General features: G+C 35.9%; 1 protein-coding gene across 4 annotated transcripts in view; it reads right to left on the reverse strand.

The window, feature by feature from the left end:
- Window positions 1–12,354, reverse strand: part of NPAS3 (neuronal PAS domain protein 3) — a 596,430-nt gene that overhangs the window by 414,813 nt on the left and 169,263 nt on the right. For 2 of the 4 annotated variants that reach the window (XM_040067721.1, XM_040067723.1), the window contains 2 exons: window positions 1,790–2,034; window positions 1,626–1,676 (listed from right to left, as the gene is read on the reverse strand). In XM_040067721.1, the coding sequence (XP_039923655.1) occupies window positions 1,626–1,676; window positions 1,790–2,034 (296 nt within the window). The remainder of the gene's footprint in view (window positions 1–1,625; window positions 1,677–1,789; window positions 2,035–12,354) is intronic. The other 2 variants (XM_040067722.1, XM_040067724.2) reach the window with 1 other exon arrangement.

The raw sequence follows: 12,354 nt of genomic DNA on the forward strand, positions 1-12,354 counted from the left end.
CTTGCACCTAAAGGAATGAGAACTATAGCACTAGATGGCGGGAGGGGCAGTGTTGTTATATCAGATAGGGTGAAGAGACATTAATTGTTTACCCAGCTCTTTTTTAGGGAGAAACATTAATCAAGAGCAGACTATTGATATTGTTGTCTAAGAATAAGATTTTGTTCTTCCTAAAATTCTTTTCTTCATTAGAATATTTGCACAAAGAGGAAGATTAAGTATTCAGGTATACATTCCAGAAGAGGATAATGAAAGGATCTATTCCCAGGTATTCTGAGATCAGCAGAGCTCAGACTTTCAGTAACAAAGGACAGCTTGTAGAAGCACAGACAGATCACAGATTGTACAGCAGAGTCCACTTTACATCTACCTTGAAATACTGTTTAATTGCCTGAGAATAAACTCTCATCCTGTAAAAATGGGGAACATTTGCATATTATATCAGAAGCCTAATGAACCATGTTACACTCATGCTCTGGATGATGTAATTATTGCCTTTTTTTTTCTCCATGAGAATTATATATGATGTGGCAGATAAAATAAATTAAATATATGAAATTATGGAACTATGCCCAGCTACTAAGTCCCCAATTGAAACTGCATTGGTTTTTTTCCCTTCATGCCTCTCTCCATCCACTGAAAATTTTAACTTTCCTTAAATAATATCACTTCCTTTAAATGGAATGAGCCTTTTTCACCATCAATACAAGTAACTCTTCATGGACAGCTGTGGACTGATAAATAAGATTGTAGTTCTACCTCCTCTCTCTACCCTTAAAAGTGGCTTCTTTGCCTCATGCTATATACATTCTATTTAGGGTACATTAAGAGTTTAGAGTTCATAATTTGTGGAAAAAACCTGAAGTGCTCAAATTTCTTATGCCTCTTCCAAATATATGTTTCCTTTAAAATGTGAGAGCAGTAGCTAAACTAAAGGAGTACTCTGTCCTGTCAAAGCCAGGACACCCAGAAATTCCAGGTTTGGTAACCCTGATTTCTGCTACTACAATTACTCCCTAATTTAAAATACTTATCAGACAGAGATCACACTCATCCAGATGGATAGGATTAGTTGTCAACATAATAGATTACAAAAAAAAGTCCACTTTACTCAGGTCATTTGAAAGACTGTTTAAGGGCAACATGCACACAGCCTCTAGTTTGTGGCAATTCACATCTAAAACATTGCTTTTGCTCCCCAACTTCTTGTTTGAGCATTAAAAGAGAGCATTTAATACTGAAAACACTCTATTTTGTTGATAAATGCCTACTGGCTCAGAAGTCAAAATCATTTCTATAGACATTACAAGAGGATAAATAATATCCTAGTCTCTCACCTGAAAATTTTAATATTTGGATGTGATGCTTTCAAACTTCAGAAATACGTGATACTACCTTTAAGGTATAGCCAGAAAATTAAGAGATTGAGTTCTCAAATTAAGGAATAATCCCATTTTCCTCTCAGACATATACAAAATACTAAAACAAAGCAACACAATAACAGGTAAATAACTTCAAACAATTTAGTGTACATCACCCAGAAGTCTTACAGCTGTAATAGTTAAATCATAGGTTCGTTGTTAAAAAAAAAAAGAAAAAAAATTAAAATAAGAGGTTTATTTCACCTTCACATGGTGTCTTTCTCATGCAGACCTCAGATTTCCACATTTGAATCCCTTTAAAGGATTTGATATGCAGGGAAAGAAGAAAGGATGAAGGTAAAAATTTAAATTTAGAGGTTACTAAAGGCTGCCATATTCTACAGCACACAACAATATTTACCCCATACCTTTTACTGATGTATTAGGTGGAGGTCCTTCCATCCTCAAGTTCCATGGAGGATCACCTTGATTAGCAAAGTCCCTCATTTTCAGATAGCTAATTGTAAGTCGGATGATGGACGCCTTGTCAAGCTGGCTGGTAATGGCTGCAGGCAGTGGCAACAACTTTGCCAACTCATAGAATTCAAAATTTTCCTTTCCCCGGCGAGAGCGAGCAGCATCTCGGGACTTTTCCTTCCTCAAAGCTTGTAAACTGAAAGAAAATAAAGAAAGTAGAACATTCATCAATATTAGTGTTCAGTCACATTTAGCCAATTTACTTTTCCACTGCTGGTCTTCTCTTCAAATTACCACATTTTCAAAATACTGTTGCATACAGATCTACAGAACTTCAGGATATATAAAATGGCACTTCACGCTTGAATGATTAAAACTAACAATAATATCTGAGTTTCAGTGGTAGCCAACATATTATGTAACTACTCAACTCACTTTAGCCATTTCCCTTTTAGCCTGCCTTTCCTTTCTCTGCTGTCAGTCTCAAGAAAAAAATCCCAAGAATACTGTGTACACATGGGGTTAATCTGTCTAGGTGCCATTGCTTCTCCTGACTCACTATAACCCAATTTTGCCTTAATTTTTGTCAAATTCTGACTCTTGGGAGAAGGTTAAAAGCAGATAATTCAAGTGTTTTCCCCCTCTGACAGGGGCTGCTGTGCAGCCAAGATGACCAAACAGGTTGTACACTAACTGCTGAGAAACAGAAGTTTAAGTCTGGTGTAATGTAAAATTTCTATGTCTCATGAAGCCGTTCTTTAGGAGTTGTTCAAATGTCTTTGCAGCAGAAGCAACAACCTTCATCAGCGGGGTGAGAAAGCTGTTAATACAGTTATGTGATTCACATTTCTGATTGTAATTCAGTACCACATATGTGGCAGACTGACAACTCTTTGATGAGAAAGGACCTTCTGCTTTACACTGAGCTGTTGGAAATGCAGACATTTATTTAGTCCTGGTGCATCAACGTATAATTTGCTACCACCAATAGAGAACACACAAAGATAACTCAGATTTTACTCCTGTGCTATTTTTTTAAGTGGTGTAAAACTCCTGAATGGTGGGATGACAGTGGTTAACACCTGGGGGCTTTTTTCTCTTTTTTTTTACACAGAGCAAAGTGTTCAACTCAGGATATTATAAGCTTCACCATACATCTGCCTTGATGGATACAGGCTGATGTTGGTGTCTGTCCATCACTGTGCAAGGTGAGTAGAAACTGTTCTTGTACCTCATTAAGGGTCTATCTTTCCTTTGCTTCATTTGTTTACCTACTAATTTGATGAAGTTAAAGCTAAAATTCCATTAGCTAGTCATTGGTTTACCAAAGAGCTAGAATACAACTAGTGTATAATGGAACAACAAATGCTTCTCTCCAGCTTCCACAGCCCTTCCTGAAACCTTGGATTTATCAACAAAAAAGTCATAAAGACAGGATCTACAAAAGCACTCTGATACATGAAGTAAATCAGTAGAATTGAGGCACACAGATAAAATACCATGAAGCTAAGACCTCTATTTACGTGTTTTTCTAATCTGGGAATAAACCACAAACTTTCTCTTGTTTTAATATTCATAACCACCTGCATTTTTCTAGCCATCTCTGCCACTTCAGACTTGGGAGGGCATGAAATCTCTCCATGACAGTTCCCCTAGTATGGTTAACATGTTACATTCCCTATAAAATTCTCTACCAATAGCAATTATATTTAAAAAGACAGTGTGGCTAAGAAATAAGAATGGTGAGATAAAGATATGGGAGGAAACAGCACATCCTTACCCACAGGTAAAGATACAGAATCCTACTGAATGGTAAGTACGTACATACTTGGTTTTATAAACTCTATATAGGATGCTAGCACCTTGATTTGTAAATTATATTTTAGGAAAAAGGTACCTGAAAAATAAGATTTCACAATGCTCATTGTAGATGCATCTCTCTTGAATTTCAAATTTTAGATATCTACCATCATGGATGTTGAAAATCCTTCAAAAGGTGCATTAAATATAACAGATAAAAGTATTTGATGTATACACAGGCATATGGGAGCTACAACTCTGTGAGGTATGAACTGTCCAATTAATTCCAAAGATATAGTATGCCCTCTACAAGTTAAATATATACAACAGCAGCATAAGGAAAAGGCAGACAAATGTCTCTGCACAACTGCTTCCAAGTGAAAGTTCAATTTCATGGCACAAGACATGGCTTTTTCTGCCTGTCACCATCTTTTTTTTTTCCCAGGAGCCAAGCCTGAAAATTCATGTCCCCAAATCAAGTTAGCAGAAGAATTGAGATTATAGATCTGTTCTGAAAGTCTGCACCAAGAGGTTCACACCTTCATTCCAAAGTACTTAATTATACCTCTACGTAAGATGGGAGATTTTTAAAGATCCCTGGTAAAACAAATCAGAAAAATGACAGATCTCAGCAGCTCCTGAAACTGAAAAATGTTAGAAATTGAATAGTGATAGAATATTCCTTAGAAACACCAAAGTCTAAATTCACATCTTACAAGTCCTGTAGAAGCTTCAGGAGATTGCTGAAGCTGAATAATATACTGGAATGTAAACTTACGTAAAATATTACTAGATCAGTAACAGTTTGCAATGGAAGTCAGTTACGCTGAAAAGTGAGGCTACCTGTGTCAGCAAACAGAATTATTTGAAAACCGCCTACGGTTATTCAAACTTATACAACAAAAGTGTAGACGGGACGGGGAACTGACATGATAAACAAAAGAAACCCTTGAGAAACAGTATTAAGAATAAATCACTTTTTCTCCCAACCCTTTGTTATTTTGTCATTTGTGGGTGAATCAAGTCAAGGAATTTGCAACTTGGAGCACTCTTTCTCTTGGCTTCGGTGCCATTAAGCTAAATTAAGAGCGTCTGCTGATATGTGCACACAAGTCCTAATTTTTACTCTATGTCATTCCACTAGGGAATTCCACTGTACAGTTGGACACTGCAGTTATGCTGATAAAACGGGTCCTTAATTTGGGAGCAGTGATTTCCTCAGCAGGATGCAGGAATTCATTAGATATGACCTAAACATGGCAGTCAGTTCTCTCTGGCACCTGTGATTCTGATAGGCAAACACGAGCTTCACTGTCAGATACTCTTAATAAAGCAAAGTAGTGGCACTAGTAATCCCAAAAGGATTCTAGAAAAGAGGAGTGTGAAGTTCCCAACTGAAAGTGGTGATGCTGACACTGGACCAAAATTCACCTTGGTTCCCATGACAATTCATCCTGTCACATGACACCTGGGACTAGAGGTGGTTCTTGGAATGTAAATGAATTTGTTAATTATCAGGCTGCAAAAAACTTAGAAATACACAGGCTCTTCTGCTAATAAGAAAATATAAAGTATGGAAAACTATACACGTTTACTAAGTGGCTTTCAAAAACAGCCAAAAAGCACTAAGAAAGCAAGCATCATATAAGAGTTCTCAAATGACAGAGAAGATCCCCCAACAGTCAAGCAAATCTACGTATAATACCCACGGTATTAACAAGAGAGTTACAGAGGGAAATATACCCAGGGGATATAATTATTGCTCCCTCTTTGCCTCCTGTGGAGAAGGGGTAGAAGATAAAACAATTGGATCAGGGTGCATCACAATTTACATCAACAATGTAAAAGGATGATATTGTAATACAACGGTGAAACTTCACGCATTCCCTTAAGAAGACATTTCTCATAGAATTTCCATATAGAGAGTCCACTAAAGAAGACTAAGAGGTTTCCAGCTGCTAGCTCCTGATAATTCTGAGAAGCAGTTCTATAAAAACAGGGTATTTAATGGCTTGAAGACTAATGCTATTTTAGATATGGTTTCTAAAACATATTTTATTTTTCCTTTTAGGGCCTTTCTAGATGCACTGATATAAAGGGGGTCTGGCTTTTACAGATGAAAGGGTACAATAAATACTACCACATAATTCTAAAATGGTATACATGACATTTCTAAAGTAGATTTTCTATTGAAGACACAGCAGATGCAGAAGACGTGATAATATGGTGTTGCATAAAAAGTTTTATTAGTACTCGTAACTCACTTGTGATTTCATTGTGCTTGTGGTCATTCCAAGCTTAACCTGTTTATTTCATGTGATTTTATATACTTTACATTCATCAGGATATACATGCATCCACATCTCTGTGCACACCCACAACTTCACACATCTGACCAATTGATATCTGTCACTTTAAAGTTGGGACAATCACAGATCCTAATTTTTTGCAGCATTTAATGGCAATCAAACATGTTACAGCATACCAACAGATACACTGATCCAGAATAGAGCTTTTTAGCATATGTTCACAGAATCACAGAACATTCTGAGCTGGGAGTGTCCCACAAAGATCATCAAGTCCAATACTTAAATTAATCACCTAGCTGGGGATCAAGTCCGTGATGTTGGTGTTACACCCTAACCATGCTCTAACCAACTGAGATAATCTCAGGGTCATAACAATATCTCACTTCTGTGTCTCAGTTTGGGCAGGAAATATCAGTGAAATAACTGAACTATGTGAATTGGCATTTTGAATGAAAACAAGGGAATGATTGCAGTTACAAATAATTTTTGCTTGCAATTTCAAAATATAGCTTGGAAAGAGGTGCTTCACAGATTTGCCCAGTTTTAGGAAGGCAGCTCACATTTACATTTCACATATGCTGTTCCCTTAAACTTGATGCAGGCAAGACCCCCCAAGCAGAGCTTTTCAGATGACCGGTCTCCCTCTGCTCAGCCCCACATAACAGCACAGCTGGGATTTATGGTACCTTCATTGGACTTGTCACAAATAGAGATTGGATTGGGAAGCAACGGCCATAAAACAAGGTTTGAGGGACAGATAGACTGCTGAACTCAAGATATAGTGGCTTGAGCCAATGGACAGCTTATCTGTGTTGTGCTATCATAGTTACTGCTCATTTCCATTCACAAGCACATTTCCATTCACTTTCTGCTTCACAAGCAGAGAAGTATGTCAGACTCTCACAAAGGATGCACAGTATTTTTGAGAATGGCATTGAAATCCTCCCTGATTTCAGCAGAAATTTTAGAAATGCAAAAGTATACCCAAACAGACCACTTTTTCTTATATTGTTAAGCATTTTCATACTTGTTAACCCAGCTGTTACTGAGCGCTAGTGAATTTCTTAAGCCCCAAACAACAATATGGATTAGTAGCAGCAACTTCAGATTTAGTATAAAAATAACACTTAATATCTAATAATGTTTAAAACAGGCTTTATAGAGAATGAAGCAATATGTCTCTGTGTGTCTTTTTCTATTAGTTTAGTCTTTTAAAGTCAAGGATTGAAAGGTCCACTATAAACAGTATCCAGCTCTCTAAAGGACAAAGTCAGATGAATGTTATAACCATTTCACAGGAAAGTCAGATATAAGGAAAGGTTATACAACATTAGAGTGCACAATAAATCTGCTATCAAAAAAAAAAAAAAAAAAAAAAAAAAAAAAAAAAAAATTGGAGATAAGTGATCCAGCCCCTTCAGCCCTCTGAAAGAGACTTTTAATTATGTACAGTGTTTCCCAATATAAAGAACACAAGCAGTCTTACTTGCTAGTGAGCATAGTTATAGAATTACATAAAGCAATAAATTTCTGCTGCTCCTGAGTCCATAGTTCTGAATTTCTGCAATTCTATATGAGTAGTACTAGAAAGATCTTTTTTTTTTTTTTCTTTATTATATTATTTTGTTCCACACTAATAAGCTGTGACATAATAGTACCATACTTTGGACATTTTTGTATTTAAATCGACTTTAGTTCCCTTCCTATGTTATTAATAACGTACTTACATAATTTATGTAAGTAGGTTCTTTCTGATTCTGATCTATTACAGGAATAATCTATTACCTTTTCCCTCAAAGCCACATCCTTCAGAATCTTTTCTGGGGTTTCAAGCTGACCAGTGAAAACAATCAGGGTAGTTTTGCCCATTTAAAACAAGTGCATTTAAAATCTGAAACTTTGTGCCTGGGAGATTCATTAAGATAATGTCCTGCTCTGCCTATAGGTATAGGTCATGTTCTGTCATATAATTTTTTTTTTTTCATTTCACTGATGTTGTGGAACAATTAAACTTCATTAGAAGTTCAAAGAATGGAACAGCATCAATATTTAAGTGACCCAATTATCTGGAATATTTATTGATTTTACTTCTGTATGACTCATCTTATTCCTGATGTTTTTTTCAAAAGTTAATAGTGGCATCTCAGAAACACTGTTCAATCCAAGTGGATATTAATCTGAACAGCAGTGCACATTTTCAGAGTCCAAAAAACATATTTAGACTGTAGGAAAGATGAAGGAAGTAAAGGAGACTAACTTGCACTGCATAATTGCACATATTACAGTTAGAAAGGCCAGTTTTGGAAGTCAAACACCACCACTGTTGGTAGCATGAGCCTAAAGTTTGCTATTGTCAATTTTTTGTGTTGTTCTGTTTTTCTAAAGGTTACGCTCTAGAGAGTTGACAAATATGCATGAAACTGGATATCTTTTCAGCATAGTAGATCCAAAATATAAAAGAATGAAGCAAGAGAGCTATGCTCCTGTAGGTGTAAATTAAAAGAAGAAAAAATCCTCACTCAACCTTCTAAGATTCAATTAGTTCTGAAAAACTGATAATGAAAGTTTGTTAATATATTTACCTCTAATTTCTACACTACATTTTGTTATCTTTGGGGATTTCTTTTCTTTTGAGACAACTTTTTGACTTGATATTTTCTCCCTTTCTTTGCTTTTCCATTTCTTTCTGCTGCCCCATTCATAGATTTTCTTTTTTTTTTTTTTTTTTACAAAGATTATTTCTGAACTGAGTACAAGAACTTCAAGTCCAATAATAATAGTTACAATGTCTAAAAAAGGACAGTACTTTTGTGAGGGGAAAACCTCCAAAATCAAAGGCCACATTAATTTTTTCCTTCTTTCTTTTTAAGTAGATCTGAGAAGCCAGACGGCAGATTTTTATGGATTTTTCTACTTGCTTGCTTAGGAGATCCGTACATTGCTCAGTCTCACTATTTATCAATTAATCTAGCATGCAGCCTCAAAGGAGAAAGGTCGACTTGCATTAAAAATTCATCCATCAAAAATTCATCAAAGACTTCATCATTTTAACTTGCGAACCTTTGAACACCTACATACTTGTCAGATCTGTGGTCATAGTTAACTGGGATCTATAGTTACCACAGTGCCTATACTTGCTCTGACACGAGCTGCATGAGCAGACTTTCAGGTGAAAGTGCAGTACATAACCAAGTGAGGCAGACTCAAACTGCTCAAACCTCCTCAAACTGCTCTTTTTATCATACAAAGGATATCTAGCATCTGACTAAGCTCCAAGTCAGTAAAATTGGACCCTTTCAATGACCAAACACTTTTCAGGGGAGCGCATTTTTGCCCCACCAAAAAAAAAAAAAAAATCACCATTCTTACAGGCAAGAATTTTCAAAAAAGGTAAATTATCAGATATTATCATCAAAGGCCTAGTCCACAAATTAAAGCCTGTTAATGCTGTCTAAGAAAAAATAATGTTTTGAGATTTTAATGTGTGAAGAAAGCTGTATAGTATATGCTGGAAGTTAAAGCTGGAACCTTCAAGTTCAAGGTAAAAGCTCTGCTGCTTAACTAATGCACTGCTCATAGCTGTCATCATTAATTTATGTTAGCCTCTGTAAACATCAAGAGTATAATAGGCCAATTTCACAACTAAATATAGATGCACATTTTGCCCTTATATAAATGGCAGATTGCTGCTGTAGATCATCACTGCAGCAACACGTCAGTAAAGATGCACTGTTTGATGGTCTGATGCTCACACAATATATAAAACCAGTTGTAATGGTTGTTTGGAAGCAAAGTGTAACATAGCAGCAAAATTTCATTTGTTCCACAAACTCAGGATATATTAAGCTTGGCTGACAAAGACTGTTTGATGTGCTAAATCAGTTTGACCTTCATTTTTGCTTTATATTTCTCATTTAACACATGAAATGACCATTATTTTTTCACCATATAGGGAAATATCACAGGACTGATTTCTATTAAAACCTTTCTTTTCCTTGTAGAAAGAAAAAATACATTTTGCAAAAGTGCTTTAGCAATTATTGCTAAACTTATAAAAAATAATACCTACATTAAGCCAAGATTTTTATTATATCAGTAAGACTTGAGACTGGTTTTTAGGAGTTGTGGTTTCACAGAAGAGGATCCTTTTATTTTAAATATATAAACATGGTTCAAAGAAATGGTTTGCGTATGCTTGAACTAATCATTAAACCGAATGTTTTATCACCAATAAGTACCTTTGTTGAACTGTTTAAATAACATATTTACTTCCAAAGTGAGTCATTAAAACATAATAATAGAAACATGGCAGGTTTTTTAAGGACTACAAACTTGCCATCCTGCACAATATTTTAAAACTAATGTACGCCTTGATACAGAAACCATTAAGTGAGCTGTTATACACTCATTCAAATCCAAATTCTACAACTAGAACACTAGGGTTTTGATTTTTTTTTTCCCCTTCCTATGTTGAACTAAGCAATTGCCAACCTCCTGATAATAGAGAAAACCTCAGTTTTATCAAGCAATTTTGCAGCACCCAATAAACAGCACTTTACCTTGGAGCAACTTGTACATTTCACACCTTAAATTTCTATTTACCAAATCAGCTAATCACTTCACAATTGAACTTCTCAGAACAAAAAATTATCAATTAAAGTGGTTGAAACTCCTGCAAATTATCATTTAGGAATGAAGTAATTGCTTTCATCAGGGCAGAAAAGCCCGCCAGAACAGAAATGTCACTTCAGATTAGTGTTCTCACTCCTGAAGCTATGGATGACACAGCTGATATAAGACTAAATGCCAAGACCAATCAATTGCTTTTGTGGCTCTGTTCTGAGCTGCTGTAAAAGGGGCCATTTTCTAGGATCTACTCTTCATTATAGTAAATGCTATCTCCTTGGTAACATAATTCCATTTCTCATAAATTCCATCTGAGAGCATTGTCCTAACAATGGATGTTTGTGGAAAAGAATGCTGTTGGTTTAATGCAAAGAAATTAAGTGTGAACGGCTGTCAAAGTACTATAGTTTGCTTGTCCTTAAACATAAATTGAAGTCTTTACATTAAAAACAGAATACTTGCGGAAATGAATGTTCTGAATTAGTGTGATACATTGCATTTGGAAGTGATGTATTTCTGATTGAGAGTTCAGACTTTTTTTTTTAATACCTATGTTCTGTCTATAGTGGGCACACTCACCCCTAGCAGAGATTTGTCAGTTTAAGAGAGAGTAGATAAGCACTCCACTCATTTCACAGCAGTGCAGTTAGGAAATGTGAAACTGCGTGAGAAAACATGGTCTCATTATCATATGACATGCTATTTGTTAGCAGGCTCATCTGTGTATAAAAGCTTTCTTTGAACTGAGCCCTTACTGGAAATATCTGTATTTCAATTTGTAATGTTCAGCTTCCTAAAATACTTAGAATCTGAGTTATGGTCTCCAATTAAAAGGATATGTGAGAAGCTAATTTGGTGGAACAGCAGCAATTTCCTGCACTGCTCTCCTCATGACTGAAGTTTGGAAACAAATTCAAGATTACAGATTTTCGTTCAAAACGGGATGAAAAGTATTCCTCCCTCAATGAGCACAAGCAATTCCAATTAACAACAGCAAGACTTATGTGACAGGAGAATATATTACCACATATGTAAAGAAGCAATTTATCCAGCATTAAGATGAAAAGTGCAAATTTATTGTAGCATTCCTGTGGGTAACCAAAGAGCGAGCACAGGTAATACTGTTGCCAGATTGTGACTGTAGCCCTGAATGATGGCAATCACATTAAGGTATGAAAAACTGCGCCCATTAGGTGATGTGTGGAAAACAAGAGGGCAAGAGAGTCACAGTGTCACTGGGTGTCACATCTGCCTGCTCAAAGTAAACATAGAACATCCCACTGCAAAGCCAGGTAGCTTCAGTCCAGGTTCTCCACATCTCATGCCACACTAAAATGCTATATAGCATCCTGCACTTTAAATATGGGCCTTATATTTTGGCCTACCTATAAGCTACTACATTATTAAATCTCTCTGAAATTAACAAAAACCATCCAAATTCTGATTATAATTGTTTAGTGAATACTGTCTTTAAGAAGGAACACTGTGCGTTAGAGTTTTTTATCCGGTTCTGAATTAATAGCTGTTATTTTCCTCAACTATGTTAGAGCTATTGCAGAATTTTTTGCTGGAACATTAATATCAGCTATAGCCATTGCTTTCCATAGCATTATTTTAGCAGTGGTAGCTCTGAAATAAATAGCTGCACAGGCAAAAACATTTTTGTTTCATTTTTTTATAAAAGTTGTGTTTGCACCAGGTAGTTTAGCTATACCATTAAGTTTTACTACTGCCGAAAGGCCTAGGAGCACAATGTTGCCTTCAGGCAACTCAAGTTTGCT

The sequence above is a fragment of the Hirundo rustica genome, chromosome 6 (genome assembly GCF_015227805.2).
Source record: "Hirundo rustica isolate bHirRus1 chromosome 6, bHirRus1.pri.v3, whole genome shotgun sequence".
Taxonomy (NCBI): Eukaryota; Metazoa; Chordata; class Aves; order Passeriformes; family Hirundinidae; genus Hirundo; species Hirundo rustica.